Source organism: Furipterus horrens, unplaced genomic scaffold (assembly GCF_987537825.1).
Source record: "Furipterus horrens unplaced genomic scaffold, mFurHor1.1.pri manual_scaffold_2, whole genome shotgun sequence".
Taxonomy (NCBI): Eukaryota; Metazoa; Chordata; class Mammalia; order Chiroptera; family Furipteridae; genus Furipterus; species Furipterus horrens.
Genome location: NW_028327172.1, coordinates 215,953,487 through 215,969,590, shown reverse-complemented (window position 1 = coordinate 215,969,590; position 16,104 = coordinate 215,953,487). Strand labels below are relative to the sequence as shown.

Genomic DNA, 16,104 nt, shown 5'->3' with positions numbered 1-16,104 from the left:
GGAAAACCTAAGCTGTCCAGTCCTCGCTCTGCACGGTGAGTTTCCTTCTCCCTCACTCATAGAGTACGGAGCGCCTGGAGCACAGGAAACATCCATAGCAAGCTGAGGTCAGTCGTCTGGGTGTACCTTTATTCTGCCTTTTTAGACAGAGGAACCATCAGTTAAACTTTTTTAAAAAGTAGATCTATTCCATCCGTGTGCCCTTCAAGAGCCATGGTTTTGGAACTGCCGATCCCTATTTCTGGACACAGGTGCATGTGCGTTCATTCCTCCACCTGTGGACGGCGTCGCGTCGGGAGCGCAGGGCTCGCAGGCCTGGGGTGGGCGTCCCGTGTCTCCCGCTGGTTCTGTAGCGTGGCTTTGGCAAGTTTCCAAACCAAGGTTAGGTTGCTTACACAGTTGCTGAACTAGGTTAACTTAATCTGCACAAGAGACACGCGTGAGATCAGGGTGCCTGAGATACCTCGCCTGATGACGACACTCCAAACTTGGGAATAGACGCCATTGTTTCTGATAACGTGATTCAATAAAATAACAGTGCTCATTTTACAAATGAGGAAACAGGCCCAGTAAGCGTAAGAAACTTCCCCGACCCCAGATTAAACTAGCAACAGAGACAGGGCCTAGGCATCTGGCCTCCTTCGCGGGCCCGTGAATTCCCACAGAAAGGTGTGTCTGGTCCCCAGGAGTGCAGTGAGACCACAGGGGCAGGGCGTCTGCACAGATGTGTCCCAGGCCTACGGACCTGGAAAGCTGGGAACTGGGTCTCAGTCTCCCCACAGCAGTGAGGTCTGTGTTGTGGATGCAGGTGTGCCCATGGAGCGGCACGATGGGTCCTCCGCTCACCGGGAAAGCAAGCCTTAGCGGGCATTGTTGTGTATTGGGTGTTGATGTTTATACTCTTACCGACACCATTCCTTGTCTTTCAGAAAGGGGGCTGAGATGAGAGGGGCGGGGACTGGTGGCAGGTTTCAACCAATTAAAAAATTACATTCATGTAACTTACTGAGAAAGCTCCATGAGGACCTAGGTCCAGTGGCCTAGGCCTTTCTGCATCCTGCTGGGTCGTGTCATTGACGGTGGGTAGACGGGGCTGAGTTAATGAGCAGACATGTTTTCACGTGTGCAGAGGGAAGTGTGGGCATGGGGCGGTGGGGACACTGGGGAGTCCATTTTCTGGTCGCCGAGCGTCCCTGCTGTCGGGTCTGACCTCCAGGCGCCACGCGCGCGCTCCCGTCTTCATCATGCCCGGTTTTACCAGTGCTCCCGCCTGCACCCCCGCGTGCCCTGACGTGGCTCTCTCTTCGCACGCAGTGCTATAAGAGTTCCAAGGACCAGCAGCCGCAGATGGAGCTGCCTCTCCCAGGCTGCAGCATCACGTACATCCCGAAAGACAGCAAAAAGAAGAAGCACGAGCTGAAAATCACGCAGCAGGGCACAGACCCTCTTGTTCTTGCGGTCCAGAGCAGGGAGCAGGCTGAGCAGTGGCTCAAGGTAAGCCGTCGGGCTGTTTCCGAGGCCTGTGTGTCCTTCCATCGGTGCTTCCCAAGCATACGCAAACGTATGTTAACCTGAGTCTGGTCTTCGATCATAGGTTACTCTGATTACTTTCCGATGAATAACGTTAACGCTTCTTCAAAAGGCAGTCAGGTCTCCATTTGCAAGTGGCTTCTCTTACTTTGATTTTAGGTTCTTTTTATTTATTCTGCTTGGGATTCCTTAGGTTTCTGAAATCTGGGGCTTGTCATCTTCCTCAATTTCAAAAAAATTTTCAGCCATTTCTCTTAAAACATATCTTCATCTCCTTTCTTCCCTTCCCTCAACCACATTTAAATGTATGTTAGACTTTTTCAATATATTACACTTCTTATCTTCTCTTTGTATTCACTATCCCCCTTTAAAAAGTTGTAGTCTGATTAATTTTTTCCTGTTACTTCCCAGCTCACTGTCTCTCGCTTTCTGTGTTGATTTGCTGTCAGCCTTGTTTGTATTCGGTGTGCTCCTCAGTTCGGCGTGGTGGTGTGGGACTCTGGCGTCCCCAGTTGTTTCTTTCAGGGGTGCGTGCGCGGCGTCTGTCTCCCCCAGGAGCGCACAGCAAGCTCGGCTGCTTGGCCCGTGGTTGGGTGGCGCATCCCGGGCCTCTCCCTCGCCTGTCGCTGAGCTTGCTCTTGCCCGCGTCAGCCTGTTTCCCTGCGTCAGGTTATCTGATGGCCATGCCGGCCGTTCTCTTTGGGAAGAAATTATTTCAATCATGTTTTCTAACAGCTTTATTGAGGTGTCACTTACATACCATACAACTGATCCTGCTAAAGGGCGGCTTGTTAGTTTTTAGCATGTTCACAGTTGTGTAACCGACACAATTGTGTAATCTAATTTCAGGGCAGGTCATCACCCCGGTAGGAAACCTGTCCTCAGTGTGCTGACAGCTCCTGTCCCCACCCCAGCTCCAGGCAGCCACTCACCCGCTTCCTGTCCCGCAGACCTGCCTGTCCGCATGCAACCTGCCCTTGGCGATGGGCTTCTCTCCTTTGCTGCCGCGTCCTCCAGGCCGTGCCGCAGTGCCCCGAGCGTCAGTGTCCGTCCCTTCACACCGCCCCTGTGTCGTCGCTGAGGGCCTGTCGTGTAGCTCAAGGTCCTGAAGCTTTACGCCCAGAGGCGGGTTAAGGTCGGCTGAGGCCCCCGGTGCAGAAGAAAATAATTGGGCCCCTTAAAAAAAGAGAGACAAGGAAATAAAAATACATGTTAACCATATTTTATGCAGCATAGTCAGGAAACCAAACTTGGTGTCATCAGAAAAAAGTGTAATGTTGGGGTTTTGCGGGGCCCCTCAGAAGTCGGGGCTCAGGGCGCGTGCCTGGTGTGCCCGCTGTTAAATCCGCCCCTGTTTGTGCCTATGTTTTCTCCTAATAGCTTTCCATAGTCTCAGCTCTTAAATCCAGTCTGCGGTCCTCTTTTTATGAATGTAGACTGCTGTTACCCCCTATTGTCATAAATCGATCATCCAGGCATTCATATTTGAGATGCGGCTTCAGTGCGCCCATGAGGTGTCTCTGGAGTAAGGCGCACGCGCCCTCATCATGCCTGCACGCAGGGTACTGGTCCGCCCGGCACGGCTGAGTCACGCTTCTTCTCGGGTCGTGTCGGGTTTGTTTCTCTCCTTCTGCCTGCAGCTTCCATCACCAGCAGCCCTGGCCAAAAAGTAACTGACTATGCGTGTGTGCACGCGTGTGCATGTGCGTGCCTGTGTGCGCACGCATGTGCATGTGCATGCCTGTGTGTGCACGCGTGTGCATGTGCGTGCCTGTGTGCACGCGTGTGCACGTGCGTGCCTGTGTGTGTGTGTGTGTGTGCGTGCGCACTCGCACACAGATGCTAAGAACGTGAGCCGTGTTGCAGGGTCAGTCAGAAGACAAGCGCCAGCGTTCCCAGAAATGAAGTGGTCAGGTCTCCTTAAAAAATGTGCAGAGATTGTGTTTCTGGAGAGGAGGGTTCAAATGAAAAGCAAACAGAAATACCACAGGACATATAACAGTTTGTTTTTCAAAGGCTTTGTGATTCTGGATGTGGATTCCACTCTCCCAACTACGGATTGAACTTCTCACAGAACGTCGTTTTTCAGCGGTGCAGCTGGGGAACACGTGCGGGAGACGCGCCCTGCACTGCTCCCTGGGGAGCTCTGCGGCCGTGGCCGCACACAGAGGGCGGAGCTGAGAGGCGTTTGCTGGGAGCCCTTGGGACGCCCCGGCCGCTGGCCGGTGAGCTTCGTGGCAGCCAACCCCAACTTCTGCCGCTTGGTCTTTCCGCAGTGCCGCTCCCCGTACCTGGGGCACGGCTGTCGTTCAGTCTGGGGAAAGGGAGGTCGCCGTGTGATGCCAGAGGCACCCTGAGCGGCCCCTCGCCTGGCCGGGTGGGCCTGGGCCTGCTCTGGTCCCCTGAACACTGAGCGCTGTGGGGTCCACGGGACTGAGCTGTAATGGGGAGTGAAGGAGACCCAAGCTGTATAATTTAAGCAGACAGGCGACAGGGTCGGGCTTACCAGGAAAGGTGGCTTCGTCAGTGAGCTTCGATGGCTGAGGAAGCTCATCTGGTGACTTCAGGGACGGCTCAGGCCCCAAACCTTTGCTGGCCAATGGGACTTGATAGAAAGCAGGTGAGATCCCTGGGGACCATCTCGTGGCCAGGAGCGAGTGTGGTGCCTGCACAGTGACAGCCGGGGTGGGCTGCGTTGGTGCTATGGCCCCTCCCCACCCTTTTAAAAGTGTTCCCTGAGGATTCCAGAAATCTGTGCAGAGGACCGGGGAGGTTTGCCATGAGGGTTTATATCTCTATGTGATGGCCAGTTTTTTCTCCTGCTTTTCCATTCATTCTTTTTTTCCCGTAGAAAATTTCGAGTCTAATTTATTTCTTCATTCCCTTTCTTCCCCTTTAATTAAACTTTTTCAGGTTGTTTTTATGTGCTAGGCATTGGGAATACCCACATAAGAAAGCATGGTCCTTGTATGAAAATGAGCACAGCTTTATGGAAGGAACAGACCCGTAGATACCTGACACGCACGGGACCAGCATCTGATGGGGTCCCGTGGTTGGCTGTGGCCTGTGGAGAGGCAACCATGTCATCACCTGGCGTGGGAGGTCAGGGCAGATTTCCTGCTCATGTGAGACCTAGGCTGAGTCTCAGAGGACAAGTCCTGCTTAGCTAAAAGAACAAGCACATGCCCTCCAAAGCCGCCATTCCCAGGACAACGCCGGTGTCTGGTGGGAGTGATCGGCGTGTGGCCAGAGGGCTGTGTCTGTCCTTCCCCGACAAAGAGGACAGGAGGCAGCCTGGCTGCAGATAACGGGTCTCTGCGGGCTGTGTTTGTGGGTTCAGCCTTTCCGTGCAGAACAAAGAGCTCGTGAACTTCAGGTGGATTGTATAGTTAAACATTATCATTTATGTAATGCTATACTTGTGGGAAAGAGCTCAGGTCCTGGGAGGAGGACTTGGCTGGACACTTGACAGCTGCTCCATCATTGCATGTCGCAGTGACCCCGGGCCCTCTTGTGCATTTTCTGGAAGAGGGAGGTAAGGCTCACAGTGCCATGTATGGAGGAAGCGGTAGGGTTGGGGCTTCAGCCCCCGCTTTGTCTGACACACACCCAGGAGCTCCCGTTGTATTGTATGTATGCTCTTCTCCTGGAGTCTTCAGCTCAAATGAACGTTTGCCTTCTACACTACAGACCAGCCGAGCACATCGGGGAGGTGAGGGCGGGAACGCCTGCTGGGAAACACAGTGAGATCAGCACAAGACAGACAGAGAGACGCCCCTGGTGGGTGTCGCCCCTCTGCCTTGGCAGGGGCAGCAGCACTGTAGGAGCCGGCTGGGTTGCTTCTCTGTCTTTGTTCCTGTTTTGGCCTCAAATGTGGACATCGCTCCATTTTTTCATGAAACAGCTGAGCAGCAAGATGGCTGGAAACTCTCAGCTGGTGAGTCCCTGGCTCCAGTCCCAGCACAGTGCAGCCCGGTGAACTTGGATATGTCATGGAGGGCATGTTGCAAAATTACCGCAAATATCTGGACTTGGAAATTATTTTTTCTGCCCCAGAAGGCACTAGGGTTGACCTCAAATTGCAGCTTAGCTCCAAAAAGAAGAGAAGACATTCTGAAAGGTTTGTCTGCTCACTTCCCTGCTAGAAGAGTGTGAGTTGCACCAGCCCGGGGGCCTGGCTGTCTGATTTGCAGCGTATCCCCGGCCATCGGAGCCGCGCGCGGCTCACTGCCAGTGCTCGGGGACGGAGGCAGGGCAGCGGGTGGCCGCTGGGGTGGCTGGGAGCGCCAGTGGCACCGGTGGCCGACCCCCGTCTGCAGGTCCAGGTCAGGACCGCTGTCTGAGCTCTGCCCCCAGGTTACAGGACGCTCACCTAAGGCTGTGCGGGGACGCTTGTAGCCGGAGGCTGGCTTAGGCTCCTTGCAGATAGGCTCCCGCTGTCTCTTCCTTAAGCCGGAGTCAAGCAGCAAGGGGGTGACGTGGGCCCCCCTTCCTTTGCTCCTGAGGAGGCGGGGCTCAGAGAGGCTACGACCTCCGGCCAATAACCGGCGCTGTCGCCTCCCAGGCCCCCAGAAACCAGAACCGGGCCGGGGGGAGTGCCCCGACTCCCAGCGCCGAAGGCACGAGCCTCGCGGCCTCCCTGCCTCCTCTGGATGCCGTTCTGCCCGCCCTGCTCAGCTAGCTCACTCACTGCTCCCTGGGTGTCCCCTCCAGTGCCCGCCCGTGCCTCCCTCACACAGACACTTCTGGGAGGTCCCCCTGCTGGGCCGTGCCCCCAGCTCTGTCCCTCCTCCTGCCCTCTCCAAGGACGCGTGCTCTCTAGGTCCGCCTCCAGCCGCCTGTCCCTTCCTGCTGTCCCTTCCCGCACAGACTTCCACCAGCTCCGCCCCGCCAGCTGACTGGCTCGGGCCTTTCTCTGGGACCCTGGTCTCCTTGGCCTCACCCGTCCATCCAGGCCCTTTGCCGCCGACTCCCTGGTTTACTTCTAACTCCGACTAGATTTTCCTTCACCTCCAAACGTACGCACTTCACTCCTCTTCCACCCTGCCTGTCCCTCTCTGTCTTCTGCATCTGAGTGAGCCGAGTCCGGGCGCTGTCTCGGACTCGGCCCTTTCCCTCCTGCCCCAGGTCTAACCCACCAGCAGCGCCTGCTGAGTCTTCCTCCAGCACTGGCCCTGGATCCCCCCCCGCCGCCCCGGTCCCCCTGTGGCTCCAGCACTGGCCTCTCTCCCTCACTTTCCTGTACTTGTTCTTCTGACACCTCGTCATTCTTTGTTCCCACGATGAGGAGAGACCTCCTGCCACCTTGTAATACTTGCAAGTTCATTACAATTACACACCATCTCGCACTGTGTTCCGTAAGGGAGGGCTGTGGCGGCTGCACTTCGCAGGCGGGCAGACGGAAGCACGGTGCGGTTCCAGGCCCGCTCCGGGTGGAGGCTGCGTAAGCCCAGGCAGGACGGCTCTGGAGCCCACTCCTGACCCTGTGCGGCTGCTTCCCGGCACGGGGAGTGGCCCTGCTCTCCTGGAGCGCTCCCAGCCCTTCCCCGGCCCTCCCTGGGCCCGGGGGCACGACGTGGCCGGGCTCCTCCGGGCCTCTCCAGCCCCATTGCCTGCCCACGGCCCTGTGGGTTGTCCCTGAACACCATGCAGTGGCCACAGGCCATCACACCTGCTGTTCCTGGGGCCTAGAACCGTCCCCACCAGCTCTTCACAGGCCGGGTCCTGGCCATTCTGCGTGTGCCGGCCGCCCCAGCACGGCCGCTCCCGAGCGCCTTCTCTGACCCAGCACACCCGCTGGTAGGGCCGCCTCGTCCTCGGGGGCACCCCCTACTGTCTCACCCCACGTGTATCTCTGGGACACCCGCTGCTTATGATGGTGCCTCAGTGTCCCTGCAGTGGAGGCCCCGTGGGAGCAGGACCTCGCTCCCACACGTGTCCCCTCATGTCTCAGAGCCCATGTCAGCACTGGGAGCGGACAGGCGTTGGTGAATGGGGGACAGAGTGAGCCCGTGGGCGCCTGGAGTCCCCGGGCTCCCTGCCATGCCGTGCGCCTCTGTCTGCCTCAGGCTCCGGCCCTCGTGTGAGGGTCCGCCACCGGCCTCACTCAGAAATGTCGCCCTCCTTGCAGGTGATCAAGGAAGTCTACAGCGGCTGTGGCGGGCCCGCGGACCCAGAGTGCGCCCTGCCCCCGAGCGCGCCCGTGCACAAGGCCGAGCTGGAGAAGGTAAGGCGCGCTCCTGCAGGGCGGCGGCCTCCCTCGGGGCCCTCACGCCTCCGCGGGGAAGGAGTGCAGTCCTGCTGCCTGCATTCGGGGGCCCACTCCGGGCGAGGCTTGAGCGGCCACTTTCCAGACTGTGTGGTTGGTCTTGCTCTTCCAGCTATAGGCGAACAGATGGATTAAAGGGGTCAAGGGCGTCGTCCGGGGCCCCCTTGCTGTTCCGTGGCAGTGACACCTCTGCCCTGCAGGGCTGCAGCGAGCGCGGCCTGCGTGTGCCTCCCCAAGGGCTGCTCCCCGTAGGCCAGGCGGCGTGCCCTGTCCCTCTCTGCCCTGTGCCCAGTGAGGGCCCAGCAGTGGGGGGCAGGGGCTAGCCCTGCTTGTCAGAAGCGTATGTATCCGTCCCTGTCCCGCCACACGCCCAGCTCTCTCAGACTGTCTGTCCCCACACGGATCTCATTTCTGTGGAGACCCCTGGCTTCCTCCAAGCAGTGTTCATAGGTAGCCGAGTCCCAGGGACCCCCCAAGTCCTGCCTGAATAGCCCCTGCCAGGGACCAGATCCTTCTTGTCTGTTCTTGCTTTGGTCAAGGTTCTCCAAAGAAACGGAACCAACCAGCTGTGTGTATGCATGTGTGTACATGCATGTATGCATGTAAGTGTGTGTGTTTATATATGATTCCTATAGGGAATTTTTTATATAAGGTTTATATTGAGGGATTGGCTTCTGGGATGATGGAGGACGGCAAGTCCAGCTCTGCAGTGCGGTCGGCGGGTGAGGGCTGAGGGTCGTCTGCAGGAGGGCCCTCCCGGCTCAGCACGCTGGCCTTTTTGTTCTAGTCAGGCCTTCGCCTGATCGGGGGGGCACAGTCTGCCGGACTCAGCTCCCGGTTTAAGTGTCAGGCTCGTCCAGAACTCCCTCCCCGGGACCCTCCCCTGGGACTGTGGGCCTGTTTCTATCTTTATTTTTATTTTTGGTGATTACTAAACGAATACCTGCTTACTATAGAAAACCGAGAAAGCTCAGGGAAACACAAGTAGGAGGAACAGAGTCACGCATGAGCCCACCACTCCGAGGATGCAGCTCCTCTCCCACTGTGTGTTCTGAACCAGCTTCTCCTGTCCTGTGATTCTCTTACAATGTGTGTCATCTGGTGCATGAGAAGTTCATGCTGCCTTTTTCCCACTTACCTTTATATTATTGCCAATTTTCCAGGCTTTTGAGAACTCATAACAAGCAACACGTGTTTCTGCATTTTCAGCAGCTGAATAATATGAAATTCATGACTTTACTATCATATTACTCCACTCCCAAATTAAGCTGTTTTTATTTTCTTTTTGGCCATTTGCTTTATTATTTTTCTAATTGATTTGAGAGAGAGAGACAGATTGACAGACATTGATTTGTTGTTCCACTTATTGATGCATCATTGGTTGATTCTTGTATGTGCTCTGCCCAGGGATCGAACCTGCAACCTCAGTGTACTGGGATGATGTTCTGCTCCGCCAGCGCTCTTTTTTGGCCATTTAAAATAACCTGGCATCTTTTTGTAAGTCTTTGCTGCTTCTCTGTGTCCTGAGAGTAGACTCTGAGAAGCTGGGTTACCAGACCAAAGGATAGAATTGGTTTTTAAGATTTTGATTCTTGTTGCCAAGCCAATTGCTCTCTAAAAAGGTTGGTCCGATCTCCCGTTCTGTCCAGTTTCTCTTCACCCACACACGCGGGCCTGGGGGCCGTCCTTCCCTTATCTTGGTTTCTAAGGCTGTCCTGTTTCTGGCCAGACCTGTTGACCTGGTTCCCAGGAGCACTCCCCAGCCTGAGAGTGGGCAGCGCCGGCTCTCAGTCGTCTGTCCCTGGAACTTGGCACACACCAGGTTCCCAGAGAATGCCACTAACTCTTTCACGGCACTGTTCCCAGCACACCACGGGGTCGCCGAAGCCTGTCTGCCGTCCTCGGCCAGCATGACCAACCTCTCACTGCTTGGAGCCCGTGTGCTGCCCTGCACCCCGGTGTTCCTCTGTGGCACCGGGGTCAGTGCGGAGGGTCTGAGGGGATCTCTGGGGCTGTGCCCTGCACCCTGGTGTTTCTCTGTGGCATCGGGGGGCAATGCAGAGGGTCTAAGGGGTGTCTGGGGCCTGTGCCATCCGCTGTGACTCATGGGCGCTCTGCTTAGAGTGGAAGCATTCCAGCTGTCAATGGTGCCGCTTCTTCTTTTTAATTTTTATTGGCTTTATTGGGGTGACATTGGTTAATAAATTGTATAGGTTTCAGGTATACAGTTCTGTAGTACGTTCTCTGTGTGTCGTATTGTGTGTTCACAGCCCCAGAGCCAGGGCTCCGTCCATCACCATTCACCCCCGTTACCCTCTTCCACCTCCCCTGACAGCGCCCGTTCCTCAGACACCAGCCGATCGGGGTGAGCGACTACAGGCCTTCGGGGCCGCCGACGGTTCCGATGGTCGCTCGACTCTGTGTGTGTGTTCTAAGCACTTGCCACAGCAGGTGTGCGACGCTCGCCCGGTTATGCACGGGAGGGCAGTGAATGGGTGGCATGGCATTTACCTCTAGAAGCGCAGCGCGGCGTGGTTTGGTGAAGGGTGTACGCTTTGTAACCCGAATGTTTTTCCAAGTTATTTATGAGAAAAAGTGAACTGAGTGCCATAGGCATGGTGTGCAGCATGTGCTGGTGTGACCCCAGGGGGTTTGTCTTTGTCCTGCTGGTGTTCTTCAAGCTTCTGATAATGAGCCCCCACGAGCCCCTGTCACCAGCAAGCCCCCATGGTCCCTGCGTTGTTGTGACTGTGACCCACACTTCTTTCAGCTTTGAGATAAGCTTTGAGTAATCCATGACACAGGACATCACTTGGCCAGTGTGACTGTTGTGAGAATAACTTCATCCTTTTTATCGTCACAGAAACTGTCCTCAGAGAGACCGAGCTCGGATGGGGAGGGTGTCACAGAAAATGGAGTCGCTGTGTGTAACGGGAAGGAACAAGGTGAGCACTGCCCGTGCCAAAGGCACAGACTAAAGGCAGGAAACCAAAGCCCGGAACTCTGCAGCAGTGGTGTGACCTCCGCTGGCTGAACGCTCTCCTTGGGGACTCGGTGGTACAGAGGCCGAAGTCCTGTGTCACACGGATGGACAGCCGGAAGTCCCCTCTGTTTTCCCTCGGGTGTCCCAAGGGACCATGGCTCTGGTGTTTCCTGTGTCCTGACAGGTGCCCTGTGTGCGTTTAAACTGTGTTTCACAGCAGGTACCTCCTCCCCTGAGTTAGCACTGGGGCGGATTGGTGGTGGGCCCCTGGGCGTGGCGCTGGGACAGCTGGCTCTCACTGGGGACTTAGGGTGACGAGAAGGAGCCGCATGCCCACTCCATTGCTGCCTTGGCTTCTCCCGCTGGGCCCCGTTTTCCCTCTTTGATGTGCCTCAGTCTCCCCGTCTTTGAAACGGGAAGGCCAGACTCACAGATCTCTGAAGTCTTTTTTAAGAAAGATTTTCTGAAGATGTAGTTTACCTTCATTTAGAAAAATTAATTTAAATTGCAGTAAAATACACAACAAAAATTTACCATCTCAACCATGGTGAAGTGTCCAGTTCGGTGACATTAGGCACATTCACATTGCTGGACGGCCATCACCACCGTCACCTCCGTCACCTCCAGGACCTCCCCTCTTCCCACACTTGACACTCCATCCCCATGAGATGCACCTGCCCCCAGTCCCCCGCCCCTGGTGCCCACCACCTGCTTTCTGTGTCTGAACCTGACTCCTCTTGGGACCTCCCAGTGGTGGGACCACAGTGTCTGCCCTTGTGTGACTGGCCCGCGTCACTCACCACAGAGCCTCAGGCTCATCAGCGCTGCAGCAGGGCCAGGGGTTCCTTTCTCAGGCTCAGCAATAGTCACGTGTGGAGGGACCACATTTTATCATCATCCTCTGTGGACGGACACGTGGGCTGTTCCCTCCCTTTGGCTGTTGTGAACAACGCTGCTGTGAACATGGGTGTGCAAATACTGAGTTCTTCTCTGAAGTCGGCTTTCTGGAGGTGTGCATCACACACAGCGGAAGTCATCCTTTCACATGTAGTTCTTGAGGTTTTGGCAAAAACACTTGCTGGCGTGTAAGCATCCCCACAGTCAAGGCCTCGGACATCTCTTTGATGCCGAGCGTTCCCTGTGTCCATGTGTCCCTCTCCCTGCCGCTCCCCTGCCCGGCAGCTGCAGATCTGTTTCCTGCCCTTTGCCAGGATGTCCCATGAGTGGACGTAGCCTTTCCTTCGCTCCCTGCCTTGGTGTCCTGCGTCTGAGCTGCAGCAGCGCGCTCAGGAGTCCACGCAGGCTGTCCACGGGCGCAGCACGGTGGTGTGTCCATTCCCCCAGGGCGGGGCGGCAGCTGCTGGCAGCTCCGAGCCCCTGGGAGGGAGGCTGTGTGGACACCTGCAGGCAGGGTTTTGCCTGAGCACATTTTCAGTTCTCCCGATTGACACCGAGGAACGGGGTTCCTGGGTCATTGGCACCCTCCCCAGCATCAGGTTGTCCTTCTGTGTCGCTTGGCCATCTGAATAGCAATGTGGTGCCGTGTGATCGCGGCTTTGACTTGCATCTGCCCCGTGCCTGACACGGTGACCATGTGTAATGAGCTTGTTTGCCATCCAGGTATCCTTTTTGGTGAAATGTCAGTCACATCTTTACCCGTATTTTTATTGAGTTGTTTGTTCTTATTATTGACTTCTGAGAGTTCTTTATGTCTTCTGAATACAAGTTCTTTGAGAGGTGTAATTTGCATATAATTTCCTTCCCAGTGTGTTGACGAGGCTGAGAGGAGGGTGGGCTCTGTAGGGGGCAGGGAAGCCCCCCAGCAGCCTCTGTGCTTGACCCTGTGACCGTAGCTTCCTAGGTGAGCGTCTGTCCACCCCGCTCACCTGCGCCCTGTCGCGGGGGGCGGGGGAGAGGGTGCGTCCTAGCTCTAACGTGCAGTCACTTTAAACCACAAAGCAGCCCAGGCCGTTAAGAATCCTGGGACCCCAATAATCTGGGCTGTTGTGATAGTGCAAGGTTCATGCCAAAAGGTCATGGTCTCTGCTTTTGACCATGTGATTTTCTACTCACTCGAGTCTGAGTGCAAGTTCAGTCCTCTCCATCGGAAGTGACTCAGTAGGAGGGTATTATCTGCTGTCCGCAGGGCACAGTACTTGTCATCAAAGCCAGAAAAGCTGTCTTCAGGGTTTGCCCTGGAGAAGAAGAACATACACCCTCAGGGTCCCTGTCGGAGGTGGAGGCACAGCCGACACTGCAGGCGGTTAGTCTCTCGTTCGCTGTCTCCTCTCCCAGGGTTCCTGTAATATTAGGGTCTACGGAGTGGAAGGGTGTCTCAGGGTACAGGTGAGTGAGTATATCCAGATCTGAAATCCCCCTGGCTGGTGTTTTAGTTTATTTGTTTGTTTCAAAGAAGAGCAGTCTTCTATACGTTATAAAAGTGACCTTGGTTCGAACAACACTTTCCCCTGGCACGGTGCTTTGTATGTAGTAGACACTTAATAAACAGTTCCTGCAGGAAGTTAGTAGTTAAAGTGCACTCTGGCCTTCTCCCTTACCTTTCATTCTTGTGGCTCACTCTTATAATCTGCAGCTGAGAGATTTCAGGAAACACCCGTTTACCCAGCCATGTCGTGACCCAGACAAATTGCTGGCTATGCAGAGAAAATCCTAAACTCAGACAGCAACTTCTAAATGTTATCTCTGGAATGAACGTGGCAACCACCCAGACCCCACGTGGTCAGAGCCACAGGGCATGACTAAACTGCTGTTGCTGCTTTCGAGGTGAATGACAGACCCCGGTGTATAATAAACCAGGGCAATGGGACCTGGGGTGACATAGTAAATGTCCCACTGATTCTGCCGGTGATATGAGAGAAGGGAAGTGAGGTCTCGGCAGCACGCCACGCGGAGGCTTCGACAGTCCCCAGCGAGCAGGCCCGCGTGTCACAGTCACGGGTGTCCTGGCTGAGGAAATGCTCTGGTGCTGTGACCATGCCCCCAGGGGCTGGCATGGAGGCCACCAGTGCCCAGCAAGGATAGTCAGGTGGGAGAAAGGTGGCCGTGACGGACGCTCTGTCTGAGGGTTTTTCCCACTGAAGCTCTATAATGAAACTTTGTTGTTATTATTCTTGACAGTAAAGAGGAAAAAAAGTTCCAAAGCAGAGGGCAAGGGAACTGTATCTAAAGTCACTGGGAAAAAGATCACCAAGATCATCGGTCTGGGGAAGAAAAAGCCATCCACTGACGAGCAGACCTCGTCCGCCGAGGAGGACGTGCCCACCTGCGGTAAGACGGGCCCGCGCACGTCCGCTTCAGGGCCTTCCGTTGGGCTTTTGTGAGTTAGGCTTGTGATCATCTGAATTGGGGGAAACGCTTTACATTTTCACCGCTTATTAATTAAAAAACAAAACTAACTTAGCAGCGGTTTAAGATGATCTCTGAGGGTCTTTCAAGATGAAAAACAAAGTCTCTCTTTGATCCCATGAAGGGCTCTGGATCCTTCACGTGCTTTAGGCTGGGATGTGTGCGCGGGCGGCCGGCCTGCCAGGGAGGGGATGAAGTATGGCCTGACACCCGGGACTGAGGCTGGGTCCTTCCCTTGGCTGCAGTATGAAACTGAACTTTCTTATGATGCCCCGTGCCCCCAAATTAAGTTTCCAGCCCCGTCTAGCTGATTGACCGTTTCCCGATCAGCTTTCTGTCTGTTGAGTGTTTTCTGAGCGGCGGCTGTTTGTCAGGACTGTGTTAGCACGCACTGTGCAGTAGGGACTGAGCAGCCCTGCCCTCCAGCACCTCCAGTCTGCTGACAAAGGTGGGCCTGGAGCAAGTGCCGGCGGGTGCGAATCCGCGGGAACTAACTGGTCACCAGCCGAGGGGACACAGAGGAGACCATGAGGACATTGTGTATGTAATGTGTCCTCAGCAACCATGTTTAGAAGAACTAGGCCACTCTTTTAAGGGAGAAAATCTTTAGAAGTTGAATGACAGATATTTACCCTTTTTAAAAAATTATAGCTGGGCAGTAATTTTTCTCGTAGATGGCAACCGTCGTCGTCGTCATCGGCAGCCGTCCGTCTCGAGAGACGATGGTGTAGCTTCTTAAGAGTCTATCTGCACCGCCGAGAATGGCTGTGCAGTCAGTCCGACTCGGGAGTGACACGGTATCTGTCTCCTCCCGTGTTGAATCGACATCTTGCGATGACGCTGGAGTGTCCTCTCCAGTGAAGCTGAAGCTACAGAGCCTGGGCAGGGTGATATGGAGGGTCTGCTGTTGCCCATGCAGCAGACCCCCCCTCTCTTCGCAGCTGAAGGGTCCAAGGGAAAGACGGAGTCAATACAGCTTGGCTTCACGTGCGCCGCAGGAGTTGCCGGTGTTGACTACAGCGTCAAACCTCCTTAGGGACTCCGGCTCCGGATTTTCTGTCGGGGTTTACTCCCTTAGCCTTTCCCCTGAAGAGGTATGCCGCAAGGCAGCGGAGGTTTTTTGGAGTCAGAGTTTTCCTTCTCTGATGTGCCCTGACTGGAAGATCGAACCAGCGACACTTAGCTCGCAGGCCGACGCTCAATCCACTGAGCCAAACCAGCCAGGGCTAGTAGATGGCAACCACCTTGATGAAATCAAACCTGAAGGGACAGGGTGTGACCGGGGGCAGAGCGCAAGCCTGGGAGTGGGTCCCAGGGCCGTGTCTCCCAGCCGCTGCCTCGCGGAGCGGTGCAGCGTGGCAGCACAGGCCCTGTGGCTCTGTCCCCTTGCGCACTCGCCCTGCAGAGCAGGCCGCAGTTAGGGATTAAAAACAAAGAGGCAATGACCCACCAACAAGTGACAACATTTTCAGCTTTTGTTTTTTAAACTGCTATAGGTCAGCGGAGGAAATACAGCCCTTTTGGGAAAAACACAACTGAACAGTCACACAGAAGGCAACTTAGAGACTGGGGCCCAGACCCCGGTTTTACGAATGAGCGCACTGAGCTCCGCAAGGCGTGTGGCTGGCTGGAGCCCCACGGCCCGCTGGGGGCAAGGCCAGGCCCGCTGGCCCAAGTCAGTTGGTTTCCTGTGGCCCAGGCCTTCTCCATCTCCCTTACTGTCCTCCTAACTGCTACGAGCAGCCTCGCAGGTGTGGGTGAGCAGCCGCCGCGGTACACGCGGCCGTCGGGCACTCCCTGGACGTGCAGCTGCCCGCTCGGGGCGGGACGGGGTGCCCACAGCTCGCACGTACACTCTGCTGGGTTTCTGCCACATGCCCAGTGGATGTTTTCTGTCTTTACTGAGAGAACATTCTCTATCCTCAAGATTTTAAAATTGTCATTTCATTCTTTGCTG

At 55.5% G+C, this 16,104-nt stretch overlaps 1 protein-coding gene across 4 annotated transcripts in view; it reads left to right on the top strand.

Annotated features, from left to right (window-relative positions):
• AFAP1 (actin filament associated protein 1) overlaps positions 1 to 16,104 on the top strand; it is a 96,447-nt gene that overhangs the window by 54,282 nt on the left and 26,061 nt on the right. For 3 of the 4 annotated variants that reach the window (XM_090267119.1, XM_090267116.1, XM_090267117.1), the window contains exons 6-9: positions 1,315 to 1,494; positions 7,661 to 7,756; positions 10,662 to 10,743; positions 13,920 to 14,069. In XM_090267119.1, the coding sequence (XP_090123245.1) occupies positions 1,315 to 1,494; positions 7,661 to 7,756; positions 10,662 to 10,743; positions 13,920 to 14,069 (508 nt within the window). The remainder of the gene's footprint in view (positions 1 to 1,314; positions 1,495 to 7,660; positions 7,757 to 10,661; positions 10,744 to 13,919; positions 14,070 to 16,104) is intronic. The other variant, XM_090267118.1, reaches the window with a different exon arrangement.